Source organism: Ciconia boyciana, chromosome 3 (assembly GCF_034638445.1).
Source record: "Ciconia boyciana chromosome 3, ASM3463844v1, whole genome shotgun sequence".
In the NCBI taxonomy this organism is placed as follows: domain Eukaryota; kingdom Metazoa; phylum Chordata; class Aves; order Ciconiiformes; family Ciconiidae; genus Ciconia; species Ciconia boyciana.
The window spans coordinates 102,272,815-102,288,568 of record NC_132936.1 but is presented as its reverse complement, the minus strand read 5'-3'; the positions used below and the strand labels follow the sequence as shown (position 1 = coordinate 102,288,568).

Sequence of the window (15,754 nt, the reverse complement as noted above, 5' to 3'; positions counted from 1 at the left end):
GGGATTCAGCCGTTGGGGCCACCCGGCTTTGCCAGCGAGACCGAGGATGCCCCCCGTCCCGGGCATCGAGAAGGGCAAACGACTGCGTGAAGAAGGCCGTGGCGCGGAGGTGCCGAGCTGCCGGCCCTCCCCGGCGTCGGGCTGGGCCCTCGCCGAGTCCCGCACCACGGCCCCGGGCAATGGGCGCCGTCGCCTAGGAGACCGGGTGGGGGGGGGGGGGGGGGCGCCCAGGAAAGACTACAACTCCCAGAATGCCCCGCGGGCGCCGCGGCGCCGCGGGCGGTGACGTGCGGGCGGAGGCGGGGCGGAAGTGGGTTCCCGGGCAGAGCGGCCGGCCGGGCCCGGTTCCGGGTGTGCCTGCCTTGGCGGCGGCGCGGGGCGGGGGGGGGAGAGAAGATGGCGGCGGACCTGGAGGCGGAGGTGCAGGCCATTGACAAGAGCCTGCTGGAGTGCTCCGCCGAGGAGATCGCTGTGGTGAGACGGCGGGCCCGGGGCGGAAGGGCGAGAAGTGCTTGGGGCGGGGAAGGAGCGGGGGCTGGCGAGGCCGGCGGGAGGCACCGGCCTGCCCGGCCGGCGGTGGGGCCGTGAGGGCCAGGGGCCATTCCTGGGGCCGGGGCGAGGCTGTGCCCGGGGCGAGGCTGTGCCCGGGGGCGGGGGGCGAGCAGGTTTTCCGTGAGGGGGTATCGCTGCCTGGGCTGCTGGTAAGGGCAGTCCTGGCAGGCAGCGGCGTCTCTTTCTGGCCTGAGCCTGCTGCTGTCGCCAGCGCCGCTGTTGCAGTAGCCGAAATCGGTCGCAGCGAGCAGCCAGCTTTTCCTGTTGTTCTGGCTGGCGCAGGTGGCTCCCCAGCAAGCCGCCTGGCCGTGGTCACCCCCATCCGAGGGCGGCCGCGATTCCCCACCACTCGTGGGGCTTGGCGGGCGCGGACGCCGGCGGTGGGAGCGGGGCCGCTTCTCGGTGTCTCGTTCCTTCACCTGCTGCTTCCTTGCCTTCTCCAAGCAGCTGAGAAGTTTAGTTCGCCTGCCTAGTTTGCTGCCTTTTCACATCTCTCTACCGGCAATCATCCCTCGACGTGAGAGGATCCCCCCCCCCCATTAATTTAGGTGCATGTCTGACCCTGTATGTGCTTTGTAGTGTCGGAAGTTTCATTACAGGATTCTTCTCCCCCACAGTATTTAAGATGCAGTTCTGGCAAAAGCTTGCACTAGTTAAGCTTAGGACTCTTAGAATGGGACACTTGTAAAGGAATTATTAGTAAAATCAGTGTAATATTTGAAGTAATCTACTCTTGTTTATATGCTTTTCCTGCTTTTACGAAGAGTAGTTGAAAGGGAGGAGGAGTGAAGTCTTGAGAGTAAAGTTTTCAGAGAAACTTTTGTTTCTGGAGTAGGTGCCAGATCTCATAGACGCTCGTGCGTTTGAGGAACTGGATATATTTGTTAAAATATTGGGACTGCTCATGTGCACGTCTGTAGGGTAAGACCTTGAAAGGCTGTCTCTGTGTATTTCGATGAGAATTACATTGGCTGCTTTCCAAAAGAAAATAAAAGACAACGTTGTAATTCAGGTTATCCTCAGATTGTGGTGGTATATCTACAGTGCAGACAAAGGTATGATTAGATGGGCAAATGTGCATAGTTAGCTATATCCTAGCCAGTTTAGCTCCAGGATTGGTCTTCCTTCCCCTCAGCAGAAAACCCAGTAATTCCATCAAACACTTCATACAGTAGCCCATACGGAGCCCAAACTACCTTGTTTGTGTGAGTAGCAGATGCTTTTTTTGGGTCACACTGTGGTTAAACCAAAGGCAATGGTGCATCAAGTGGATCACATGTTTAGGAATTTGCTATAGATACAAGTGCCAGTTTAAACTTAATCAATTCTTTTTCATTTTTATTCTCTGTCATCACTGGCACAAGCTGCAATTCTGAGATGTGTGGCTCTCAAATCTACAGTGTGCTAGCAGCTAAATGCTGCTGGCACTGCTCGATTGTATAAGTAAACAACGTACTTGGGTTTTAGCATTGTTTTTCTCCTTCCTTTTCTGATAGCATTACATTGCTGATAGCCCAATATTAACAAAACAAATGCCAGCCCAAAGCAATAGTTGCAGCACTTTACACTTCAGTTTCTCATTGCAACAACTTAATGATAAACTTCCAAAGAACAACAATCAAAAGAATAAATTATCTGTAACAGAACATGAGCCAAACATTGCAAATGTTTATTTGTGTACCTAAGACAAACATAAATTGTACCTTTTAGCTTTTGAAACAGTAAACTGAGTTGTTTTATGGCTTATTTGTATTACATGTTTTGTTCGCCTAGTATCTTACTTAGATGTGGATTTAATAGAAACCCTGATGGACCATTAGGTATTTACTTACATAAAATGTTATTTGATCAATGCTTTTGGTTTGTTGGGGATTTTTTTGTTCCAGGGCAGTCAAAAATTGCTACAGGAGAGTAAGTCTGAGGGGGGAGGAAGTGAAGAGGAATACACTTCTCTTTATCAAAAACCTCTCTTGGGAGAGTAGAACATTAGGTTTTCTTACATGTGACTTCAGGATAGAAGATAGACAAATACCAACTGAAAACTTGCCTAAATACAAAATATTTTTGTTGAAGAATAAATTCCAAAGTTTTGAGTAGTTTTACTGGAGATTAGTACCTCCCAGGTAGCGATTTAGAAAGGCAGCGCAACATATGTATGCATATATATATTTCTAGTAATTTTACATGCACAACAGTATTTTGAGTTGCCTTACTGGTAGCTCTTGGAGTGACATCTGTTTCCTTGTCCTCGTAGCCTGTACTTCTTTCTGATATTCTTTTAGCCAGGATCTGATTTTCAAAACTGTATGCGCAGGTATATGTATAGAACTGGCTCCACGAAGAGATTTAGGTGTGATGACATTCAGTGTTGCCACACCTAACTTTCAGGCAGTGACTCCCGGAGTTTTTGGGATGGGAAAGCTGTTTACTCGAGGAACAAGAATTTTCTCTGGCTAGGTATTTGTCTGAGCTTGTAGTGTAGTTAATATGCACTGTGTATTTTCTAGATAGAAATTAGTAATGTACTGCTGAATTAAAAGGCTGAAATTAAAGGTATTTTTCTGAGAAAAATGCAGGTGTAATAACTAATATATGCCCTAGAAAATAAGCTAAAAATGATCTTATTAAATGGAAATCATGGAACAGACTAAGTTTCACTGTGATTGGGTCAGTTCCTGGCAGTAGTAGATATTTGGCACAAATGGTGAAGGGAGAGGAAAAGATTAATGAGCTAGGAAAAAACCCAAATCAAATTCTTAGTAATGAAAACTTTACTTTTTTCATTTTTGTGTGGTATTCTCTGAATCTTGGCGGGAATCGTAAGATTATCTGTAAACTTCTAGATTGTTGCATACGGCTTTTTGGCAACCTTTTCCCATGGACTTCCTGGGAAAAAATCTGGGCTTTGATCATCAAAGCTAGATCAATGCAGAAAATTTAGTAGATTGATTATGATTTTAAGAAGTCAAACTTAACGAAAGACGAGTAAGGAAAGCATATTATTCTACTAAGAGCTGTAGTGACAAATAAGTTTGGGGTTTTTTTAATATGAAGTTCTGCTTTAGAAAACATAGGCTAGTAAATGAAAATACTACTATATATATATATGTAAAAAAAAAAAGCAAAAATGCAGCCATTCTTAGATTGCACAAATAGTCTGCTGACTCTATATGTCTGTATCCTGAAGAACTTACAACAACTGTGTTGTCTCAAACATAAGTTCTTAAGAGTAAGTCATAAATAATTCAGAATAAATCAAGCTGTAACATTTGATTACCAAACCCATTTATTGTGGTATAATTAATTCTTGGTTTTCATGTACAGTTTCAGGTTGATTCTGAATTCTTTTTCTGAAGTTGCCAGGGGGTATCTGGTTGTCATATTTACAATGAGAAATGGCATACTAAGGCTGTTTATGTAACACAGGATTTAATCATTGCACACTTGCAGTATGTGCTTGCTCCCATTTGTTTATTATAAAAACCTCACAGCTTTAATTTACAGTTTAAACCTTTACAAAATAGTAATCCACAAGGCAGAAATAAACCAATTGTTGTCCTAGAGGATTTTTTTACTCTGTGTGTGTATACAAGGGAAAAAAGTCTGGAAAGAGCTGTGAGTTTTTCAGTGGCTTATAGCAGGTATAGGAGTTTGATGGCTTTTAAAAACTCTGTCAACATTGTTTTTTACAATTGATTGACTAAGAGAATTCATGGATCTAACATCACACTTGAAATAGTAATTCAGGTAAGTTATTTTGGTGGTAGGAGAAACCAAAACTCCCTCATTTTCTTAGGTAATTTGTTGAAATTAAATAAGAGAGGGACTGTTACCTAATTCTGTGTTTGCCATTCTCCTTGTACTTTTTGTCTTTGCCTGTTCCTTGCCAACTCCAGGCTTCTGCTCCTTCTCTGTGTCCCCAGCTGGCAGCATCAGTCTGCATTCCAAAGAAGTGCAACCAGCACAGTTTGGGCCTTATCCTAAAAGTCACTGCTAATGTTGGGAAGTGTTACTGGTCGTGCATACCGGAAGAAAATTTTGAAGAATTTGGTCTCTTAAATCTTGTGTTTTCGAAAAGAATTTTGTATGTCAAAAGGATAAAATGTGCAAGCAGGGAAACAAATTATTCCTTTCCTAATGTATTTTTTCTGTGATCATCTAGATTTAACATTTAGAAGGAAGCATGACTTCCTAGTTTTGCAACGCCATTTTAGATTTTTGATTTAGAAATTAAAAAGTCATCTTGATGGATAGAACTATGTTTGGTATTTTTATTAATGAACGATTTGTGTTCTCTTTCCTTTTAATTTAAAAGAAATGGCTGCAAGCAAATGACCTTCAGAAAGAAGTATACCAGCATCTGGCCTATTATGTACCAAAAATTTACTGCAGGGGTCCTAACCCTGCCCCACAAAGAGAAGACATGCTGGCACAACACGTTTTGCTGGGACCAATGGAATGGTATCTTTGTGGTGAAGATCCTGCATTTGGTTTTCCAAAGCTTGAGCAAGCGAACAAACCTTCCCATCTTTGTGGCCGCGTTTTTAAAGTGGGAGAGCCTACGTATTCTTGCAGGTAGTTCAACTTAGCTTTGTGAAATATTTATAATTTGTGAAGTCATGGAACATTTTTCAATAAGATTATACTGTTCTAATGAACAGTTAATACCCCAAATGTATTTTTAAAGTAGCCTTGCAGTATTTAATGACAGGTGGGACCAGGGGAAAATTAACACACTACAGGTTTGTAAATGGAAAAATATTAATTTGTATAATGTAGAAGTGGTTGGGGTGAACTGTCAGTGTGATTTAAGGGCATTAATCAGAAGTAAGTGGGTAGGTGTATGTGCATCTAATTCAGGTGTTTAATATCAGGTGTTAGTGTTGATTCTGTATTTTAGACCTTTTTCCATGACCTGTTAAACCATCTGTTGGATGCTAAAACAGGCATAACCCCCACTTGGTGGGGTGATGGGGGGAGGGAATGTCGGTCTTATTTGGAGGGTTTATTTTTCTGGGTTTCCATCCCCTTAATTTACAAGGAGAATGATTCTAGAAGAATTTTATTCTCTAGTGCTCTCCTTCTCTAGAAACATGATACCGTGTTGGCCTTATTCGCTGAAGTTCTGATTCAGGGTGGACTTGAGATACTTAACTCAGCAAGCTGCCTCTTCTGCATTGCTATTTCAATGATCAGCTAGAATAGGTAGTTTTGGAGGTGTTTTGAGACCTCTTATCTTGACTTGGATAAGATTAAACTGGTGGGTACTTAGATCCTTTCAACCACTAAGAAAACTCCATCTTCTCTCAGGTGTTCTTAGGTTCTTCCTTCACACCTGTGAAAAAGTAGCGAGTGGGAGGCTGAGGACTATCAGAGGCTATAAAAAGAATTTCCACAGTTTCTTCAGTACCTTTTAATGAAATCTGGTCCCAAAGAACTAAAAAAACAAACCTCAGAACTAGTGTTTTAATTAAAGTCAAATTGCATTGTGGCCTAGAAGTGATACGTTAATGATCAAATACTCTTCATATAGACTAATGAAAACTGTGGGAGTTCTGTTAATTTATTCTGAATGCTTGTTTTTTGAAGACCAACAACTCAATATCTAAAGTATATCCTTGAGAATACTGTCAGGTATGATGAAAACATAGAATAATGCAGTCCATTGGTGTAGAATTTAGAGAATGAGTGAATGTACTGTTCATACTCAGGGTTTTTGTTTCAGTAGAAAAATGATTTAAATACAACAATATAATCATAATATTCAGGTTAGAAAGGAAGTCTTGGTAGGCCATCTTGTCCGATCTTCTGCTCAAGTCAGGGTCAGCAGTGAATACAGACTATGTTTGCTGTTGCTGTTACCAAGATGAAGTCTCATCTTCTTTTGATTAAGTACTGAACATAGATGTAAAACTGTTAATGTTTCCTGTTGTGTGTTAATAATTTTCTTTGACTAATTTTCTTTGGTAATGAAGAATAATGAGAGTTTAAATTAAACTTTTGTGGGATACAGAAAAGAATTGTTTTCTGAGTCCATGAAATACATTAAAAGCAGTGGCTTTTCTGTTCAGTTGTGAAGCTGACAGATCTACCTCTGCTTTAGGTATAAGCACCCTTATTTGTTCAAGAAATTACCTGGCAAATGATTCTGAGCTTTTAAGTATATTGCCACAAGTTTAGGGCTCAGAAGAATTGATACCCAATATTGTAGAACTAATCTACCCAATACTGTAGGCATATTGTTGCAGTAAGTGTTTTTGATTTTTTTTAAATTAAAAAAAAAGAAATGCCATGAACATAAATTATTCTAAAACAGAAGAGCTTCATATAATTTTGCTTTGACATTTTCACCTTTAGTGGATCCTCTGGAGAAAACAAATGTGAAAATGGTACTTTATGCATAGTAAGTCATGGTTGCCTGATTATCTTTCAGTGATTACCTCGTTTAATTTATTTGGTGAAATGAAGTTAAGAGAATTGTTGATAATAACATTTCACAGGATCTCTGGTGTTTTCTTTTAAACAAGTTGTTTCTCTGTATTCTCATTTTAATAAAAAGCTTCATAAGACACTTTATCTTGGTAGTTATTTTTACATTGCAAAACCTGACTCCCTTAATCTTGTGGTGCCTTGAAGTCAGTTGTATTACATAGGTTAATGTATTTTCAGTGTTTCTCAGGGAGACAGTTAAATGTCATGCATAATTGTCTCATTCATTTGTTTGGCCCCTTTTGCTGGAAATATTGCTTCTATGTAACATAGCAGTGCTTGTAGACAGGACCTTATTATGGTCTCTAATCTCCTAGCTGAGGAAATTGTGTTCTTGGACCTCTTCAGTGAGTTTGTAGGGCTAAACTTAGAAGCAGAGGTTTGATCTAATCTGTTGTGTGCTGTCTTTCTTTCCAGTGTTCAGTGAAAAAATGTCTTCTCTGATTGCTGGAGATAGTTAATGCTTGTACTCTGTACTTGAGAGAATTTGCTTGGGTTTATATTGTTTACCTGTCTGTACTGTGTTCTGTAATTCATCTGTTTACTTGCTTATATACTTGTCTCACCTCTTGAAGGCAATGGCTATATTGCCCAAATATACATGCTACCCAGACAATATGTTAAAGCCTCTTCTGTTATGAGAACAGATTTTTTTCTCCTTCATTTGTTTCCCCCTCCTTGGAAGCCATCCATTTCCTCTTTCAGAATAACATATACATTAGTCAGAAGGTTCATATTGGTAATATTTGAAAATTACCTGTTGTAAAATGTGTAAATAAAGGCAAAAACATTTGTTTAATGCTGCTCCCTCTCCCTGGTTTTTTGCTGTTTTCAGAGATTGTGCAGTTGACCCAACTTGTGTATTATGTATGGAGTGCTTTCTTGGAAGTATTCATAGAGACCACCGATACAGGGTTAGTAGTACTTATGGAATATATGATGTAGTCATTAATAATTTTGTATGTGTATGAAACTCCTTGTTTAAAGTTTAAGAATGTATACATAATTTCATAATGTTGGATGAACACAAAGTTTGGAATTATGTCTGCAATAATGTTACTAGAACTTGAGTGTTTTGATCTGAGTGTAAATTCTGGAAGTTAACACTTTAAAATATCAAACAATTAAATTTTATGCAAAACAGTTAAGCTCGCAAATGTAAGTATGTTGTTTTACAGCATTAGAGTTGTTTTCTGACTTGCTTTGTCCTTGATGTTTGACTATTTTTAAAAGGTATTGAAAAACCTTTATTAAGAAACCACTTTTATTTAAAACTTATTTCCTTTAAACATCTGAATTGTTATAAAATTCTGTACAGTAGCAGGATTTTTGTTTGTTTTTAAACATAAAGTTAAAATAGCAAACTAAAACTGTAGATGCTGTTTACTGCTATTAGTAGTACAGATCAGTTAAAAAAAACCTATGAACAAAACCAAGAAGGCCTTAGCATATTTTTACACTAAGAAGCTAAGTGAAAACTACCAGTGCAGCCTTTCTTTAAATCTGTTTTTGACAATACCGCACTGCTGTTAATGTGAATCCGATCACTGCATGGTTACACTGAGCACTAGGATTTAGGAAAAAATCCCAAACACAACAACTTGCCCAAGAAACCCAACCCAATTTGCTGATAGCGGCGTACTTCTTATGTAGGTTTTTGGTTTGAAAGCTTAGTGAATTAACAAGTCAAGGTGGCATCCAAAAGTGTAAGCTTATGTTGTTTCAAATGTCCATCTAATTTTGTTGATGCTGTAGGATGTACCTGTATGTACAGTATGTACCTGTATGCCAAAAATAGGTGAAAGAAGAATCTTCTATGAATCGGTTAATAGTTGTGGTTCAAAAAGAGTTTTATTACACTTACGGATTTGAGGTGATGTTAGCTTTAAAATCCATTTTATTAAAACAGTGTAAATATATCACTACAGTTTTCAGATACTTTTTTCTATGCTTACTGAGACTTATGTGGACAATTTGTAAGTTTTGTCTGTGAACTGGTCCTGTAAACAGCACGTCTTCTACTCACTGTGTAGTAGTGCTATATGATACCCTTTGGCTTTGTTCAGTTTAAAAATGTGAGAATCTGAAATAGTACAGATGGCATTGCACGTAATAGATTCAGAAAAACTGAAAACCAGAAAAAACCCACAGCCTTCAGGTGGGGCAGAATGGGGGTGTTTGAAGCTTTTGTTGGATTTTTTGTTGTTGTTGTTCTTTTGTGTGTGTGTGGTTGTGTTTTTTAAATTTTCTTTTGGCATAGGCAAACTAATGAACTAGATAAGCTTTCAGCCATCATAGAAACAGGCATGGTTTCACTGTGCTTTTTTGACAGAGTACTGGCTAAAGCTAACAAGTATTGTGATCATGCTTTTGTAGTTTAGCTATGACTACTCATTTCTTAATGTGCATGTACGTATATGCATATTCACATGAACTGTTTTGTTTTTAAATAATTTTAGATGACAACGTCAGGTGGAGGAGGTTTCTGTGACTGTGGTGATACAGAGGCTTGGAAAGAAGGTCCTTACTGTCAAAAGCATGAACTTAACACTTCAGAGACTGCAGAAGAAGAGGTAATAACAATTGAGGCATCATGTTTCAAAACATTGTTAACTGTGTATATATGTATGTGTGTATATATATATATATATATATAACTCATTCATATGAGGTTATTTTTAGTCTTGTATACCATGCATGAGAGATGGGAGGAAATTTAATAGTAATATTTGAGCCACACTATGTGTTGGACAAAATTAATGTCTTGTCTAACTTAATGAGTTATTTAGAATGACATTCTCCACTTGAAGGCTTTATTTTGTATGTTCTTGGTGCCTCTGCAGCTTTAGTTCTGTTTGTTCTTCTTTCTTATTTTGAAAGATGAAGGGAGTCTGCCATGTGGAAAAAAAAAAAAAAATCCATATGTAATCATATGCACGAAGAAGCCAAATTAAGCTGTCTGTGCAACATATGTTCTGATTATTACCAAAGTGAAGTGCACAGATTTTTAAAATTAAAATAACTTGTTGTTACAGGAAGGCCATAATGGAGATATAAGATAGAGGTCTATAAAAGCTTATTTGGTATGGAGAAGGTAAATAGAGAACATATCTTCACCATTTCTCATAGCATAACAACTTGGGCGTATTAAATGCAAAAAGACATGCTGCTACTTACAGTATGAATTCAAGCTGTTGGACTAACTGTTACAAAACACCATTGTTGTTAAAAGTTTATATGTGTTCAAAAGGAAATTTAACATGTTTGTGGAGGGAAAAAATGATCAATGGCCATTTAAAAATTGTAGATACCATCTTTGGTGTGGAAGTATTAGTGTCTTAACTTACTGAAGACCAGAGGAGCATTCTGTGCTTTTCTTACACTCTTCCCTTAGTATCTGTTATTACATCTCAGGAATGAGAGTGGCTGGTTGGGCTTCTGGTCTAGCCACTTGCATGTCGTCTTATGTAATATAATTTCTGAGAGATGTTTTTGAAGGGAAACTATAAGGCAAATTTTTGTAGTACTTTTGTTGATCTTATGGTTTAAGTGAAGCAACTGTAACTGTATTTGCAGTGACAGTGGTTCTTCTAAAATCTGTTATCGCTATCTCAACCCTAAGACTCTAGCACTGCTGCATGGACTCACTACTTGATCTACATGCCAGTTTACATTAGTGGCCAGCCTTAAAACTCTTGTTCTGAAATCTTGGGTGGACTGCTACTTCTGTGTCCAAAGATACTCACACAATGACTGTGAGTGACAGAAAAATTAAGGTACTGGGCAGGCTTTGTGTTTCTTCCCCATGAGTGATGGGGATTGAGATCTCTTATGTCACGCAGTGTTGTGTTCAAGGTAGATCAAGGATCATTTGTGGAGCATTATCGGAGCCTGTTTTCTGCCTTTCCCATGTACATGTCTTTGTTGAAAGTGCTGGGAATGGAGGCAGTGCTGCTGCTTATTTGCCTTTGCTTTTGGTGACTGATAGTTCTCCATACCTTGGATAAGTTTTAAATGAAACAAAAAAAGAGAAATAGCAGTTATTAACACTCCTTGTAAAGCTTCCAAATATTCCAAAATAATCTTGGGGGTGTGGGTGAATAAACTTTACTAGTACAGGTGAATTGCTACCTGTCAAGGGCCTCCTGTAGATAATGCAGACTTAAGTTCCGAAAAGGTTATTGTGGCCATTTTTATACAACATAAACTGTAGTGAAACACAGAATTTGGTATTAGGTAATCCTAAAACAGAAATTGGGCTACTGTTAAATATTTTAATCAGCTAACAATTACACGTACTTCAAAATAGCAAATGATTAATTGAGTCAGTGACCCAATGTATAGTACGTGTCCAGGTGACCTGCAGGGCATGCAATGTTCCCTTTCCAGCTTTGTAGAAGAGGGACTAGTTGTTCTGAACATCAAAAATTTGGAATAATAGAAGAAGAATCCTTTCAGAGAAGAGGTTTTTAACGTTTTCTGTTCACACACAGGTACCTTGAAATGGATTGGAAGGAAATGGTAGTGGTACCTGTACTACCTGGATTCAGAGTTGGCAGTGGTTCTCATTTGCTGCTCCAAAAAGCAGTCCCTTTGACTTTGCAGACTGAGGCAGCACCCCTCTTCCTCCCCCTCCTCATTTCAGTTCCCCCACCTGCAGCACCAGCTATTCTGCTCTGGCAGGGAGAAGGACGAGTTTGTAGTGGCTGCTGCAGATGTCAAATGGAGGGCACCCTGGAGAGCGCAGAGTGGGCACAAGTGGGTGCATGGTCCACATACAAAAGGGGAACAGCTGTCTGTGAACAAGACTGAAACATGGGTAGATCATTATGAAATATCTAGTTACATTTAAGCATTTAATTATTTATATGCATGTAAGAGATGTGCTTCGTAAATCACAGTCCCAGTGTGCTGGATGTTGTGTAAGCTTGGGTAGATATGACTTCTGCCTCTAAACGTGTGTTACGTATAAAACAAGGCAATAGATGCACAGTTGATTGTATTCTGCAGTTTACTAATATTGGTAAATGGAACAAAAGGTACAGGGATTTCAAATTATGTTTTTGAAGGCATCGCAGAAAAAGCAGATTTTAATACAGCTGAGATTAAAAGTTCTTCAGAAGAACTATCTTAGAAGGTGTGCAGAAATGGGAACAATGAAAGTGAAAATTTAAGTGGGTGATCACAGGCAAATTAACATTTAGGTATGGAATGTTAGATTACTGCTTTGGTGATTGTCAGTGAAGAACTGGGAAAAGAAAACAGGATGATTATTGACTCTATTCCTTTCAAATGTAGAGTCATTTAAAGAAAGATATCATTAAAGATGCTTACATTACCTTTGACAAAGAGAGGTGCAAATTTGACAATTTCTGTTTCGAATGTCATTTAATTTCTCCATTGGTTTTTATATTTATTTTCCAGGATCCTCTTGTGCAGTTACCGGAAGATATGGTAGCAAGAGCTTATAATATTTTTTCCATCACATTTAAATATGCGGTAGATATATTAACATGGGAAAAGGAAAATGAATTGCCTGGCCTAGAAATGATGTAAGTATAGTATTTGTCTTTTGCCTTTTAAAGGCTTGCAGATATTTACAACAGAAAATGCAAATTCTGATTTTAAGTATATTTTCTGCCTTTCCTAAAATTGTCAGGAATATTTGGTAGACAATGGACTAAAATAATTTTAATAGATTTGTTTTTCTCATATTTTTTACTTTTGTGATTATACAGCCCATTTCTCTCCATAGCGATGTTGAAACAATGTCTTTGTGATACCTTTGTTTTAATATTGACAAGGAAGTATTAATAAAATACAATACCCTAAAACAAGTGGTGGGTTAATTTCTTATGATCAAAGTTACTGAAATTCTGAGTATTTTGTACTTTTGGTGATCCACTTATTACAAATTTTGAAGCATTACAGAATATTCAAATGTATTGTAGCATCATAGTTATCATGGATTCATTTGTGATATCTTGTTAGTAACTTCTTTTACTTTGTGTTGTGTGAGTAAGAATGCTGTGTAAATAAATGATGGGAATCAAAAGATGTCACTGAATCTATGTAAGCTTAATAAGTGGTGGTTTTGAGGATTGTGGAGTTTGGGATTTTTAAGAGACTGCCAAGTTTTTGTTGTCTAATAGACCTTTATGCAATATTGGGGAAACAGGTGTGGCAAAATAATGCCAAGACCGATGAAATCTCTAAGAAGCTATGGGGGAATGTATTGAGCACAGCTGCAATGGAAGGAAACGTGTTTTCCTTAGTAGGAAACGATCAGTTCATAATCAAGACATGTTCAAAAATAATACTCAGACTTACGTATTGTCTTAAGATTTTGCTCATTGTGGACTTAATTCTGCATGGAAGATGGACGTTCCTGTAGAAGTTAGGGGTGGTCATTCCTTTTCAAATAAACTGTTGAGATATGTTCCAGCATAGTAAAAAAAGCCCAGGCTTGGGTTGTCTGCTTGGTGGAAAACTTTGTTAAACTAGAAGGTGATTTTTTTTAAATTACATTACTTTGAATTATATAAATTCAATCTTTGCTTTGAAGTGAGAAGAGTGACACTTACTACTGCATGCTGTTTAACGATGAAGTCCATACCTATGAACAAGTTATTTATACTCTTCAGAAGGCTGTCAACTGCACGCAGAAGGAAGCTATTGGTTTTGCAACAACAGTAGATAGAGATGTAAGTAAATTATATGACTACACTTCCTTTAGTTTGTTTTCCCAAAGAGTGCAGTTAATGTGATTGAGCCCTGTGTGTCAGGCCACGCTAAAATGTCTTAACTCATTGGCCAATCCAAACCCCAGACCTAATATTGAATATATGTTTCAGTGTAACTGTATTCCAGTAAGTCTTGTGAGTGTAGATAGCAGGGTGTCTCTCACTCCTCTGTCAAGGACAGGCAGCAGTTTTAGCTCATCCCTTGCTGTACACCAGGGAGCTGACATTGAAAGAGCCCCTATATGTGCTCCAAGTATGGGAAATGCTGCTCAGAGTAACACCAGTCAACTGTGAGGGATAAAATCTATAATTGGCTGCTTTTGTTCCGGTGCTCATGGAACTGTTTGTGTTTTTTAAAATTTAATTTTCTTTTTCATAATTGCCGCATGATAATGGCAGGAAGAAGTAAATCATTTCATATAGCATTTAGAAAGAACAATGAGTTCAGAATCACTACATGCTGAATATAATTTTAACTAGTATGTTGGTCTCAGAAGCACTCTGCCAGCTGTGTTTATATTCTGGCTTGTGTGCATTTTTTAAAAAAAGGAAACTTTCTAGGGACAACTGCATCTTGTTATTTGTGCCATGAGCCTGTAAGCAGTTACTGTGAAAATGGGTGTCCTTTTATGTTGTTTTGTTGGCTTGTGCCTTTTTTTGAGGGGGTGGTGTGGGACGGGAAGTCTTTTCCAAAATAGCAGTAAGAGTATCATTTTGGGTTGTTAAAGTACTTCAAGAAGGTCCCTGGAAAAGGAAATATAACCACTTTATATTACGTAACATTGAACTAGATTTTGCTTTTGTATTATTACTACTCTATTTTTGTGATATCAGTAACCAGAAGATTGCTGTCTGATCCCTGAATGTGTGCTGACTTGAGCACATGCTGCGTATTCTAGGATGCACTTTAGAGATTTTTCCCTACTGTTGATACTTCTAAATAGATACATGAATGCATATATACATGTGCACATGTGTATGTGTGTAAAAGAAATGAGAAGGTTATGCCTGAAACAACGATTTGGTATCAGACCAGATCTAAAATCTCAGTAAGCTATTCTGTCTATAATACACTATAAATTGAATCAACTATCTATTTTAAGGTATGTATAGAAAGACTCATACAATATGGAAACCTTCCAGTTTTGAAATAAACCAAGTGCTTTAGCTGTATGTTTAAAAGACCAATTAGCTTTCGTATCTACTTTTTAAAAGGCATTGAAATGTCTGAAATATCTTTACATTCTACCAAAACTAGTGATTGATACGTTAGTACTAAGGGTAAGTTTTTGGTATTTTAAATAAGAAAAGTGTGATGGTTACATCTTAAAAACAATATTATACACAGAAAACTTAGTATAACAGGTAACTGCATAATGGTATAATTTTATTTTCTTTTTAAAAGTCTGGGGTGCGAATTCAAGTATGTAACTATATACAGTAATTTAAAAAATGAAAATAGCATGAAAACAAGAGTGGTTAACATGGATCTGGAACTTCTACTGTATCTTTTATACTACTGTAAAATACAGCATTTGAATTTCTTGTTTAGAAGCTGGTGGTAATGTTACTTCTTTACTAATTTAAAGGGACGTAGGTCTGTTCGGTATGGAGACTTTCAGTATTGCGATCAAGCAAAATCAGTGATAGTGGTAAGTAATATTACCTACTTTTTTGCCTCATCTTAAGCAAAAAGAGGCTTTGCTGCACAGTTTTGGGATATTGTTACCGTAATGACTCTTTATACTTTGAGAATCCAAAGTGTTGGAGATACTGTTTGCAATACACACAGTAAAGGTAGCAAAATACAGGTTTATGCTCCGTTTTTGTTTTTTCTACTATGGTTTACCTTGCACCCAAAATCATTTCTTAAAAAGAAGTTCCCAGACAACTTTTCCCTTCAGAAAACAGAGGTAGATCAGGAACTTCAGATGTAATCTTTTAGAATTGCATGTCAGTTCACATCAGTG

At 38.1% G+C, this 15,754-nt stretch overlaps 1 protein-coding gene across 2 annotated transcripts in view; it reads left to right on the top strand.

The window, feature by feature from the left end:
• Positions 1-332: 332 nt before the first annotated feature.
• UBR2 (ubiquitin protein ligase E3 component n-recognin 2) overlaps positions 333-15,754 on the top strand; it is a 59,759-nt gene continuing 44,337 nt past the window's right edge. For both annotated transcript variants that reach the window (XM_072856823.1, XM_072856824.1), the window contains exons 1-7: positions 333-474; positions 4,868-5,127; positions 7,877-7,955; positions 9,501-9,614; positions 12,466-12,593; positions 13,607-13,745; positions 15,374-15,436. In XM_072856823.1, the coding sequence (XP_072712924.1) occupies positions 397-474; positions 4,868-5,127; positions 7,877-7,955; positions 9,501-9,614; positions 12,466-12,593; positions 13,607-13,745; positions 15,374-15,436 (861 nt within the window). In that variant the 5' untranslated portion in view covers positions 333-396. The remainder of the gene's footprint in view (positions 475-4,867; positions 5,128-7,876; positions 7,956-9,500; positions 9,615-12,465; positions 12,594-13,606; positions 13,746-15,373; positions 15,437-15,754) is intronic.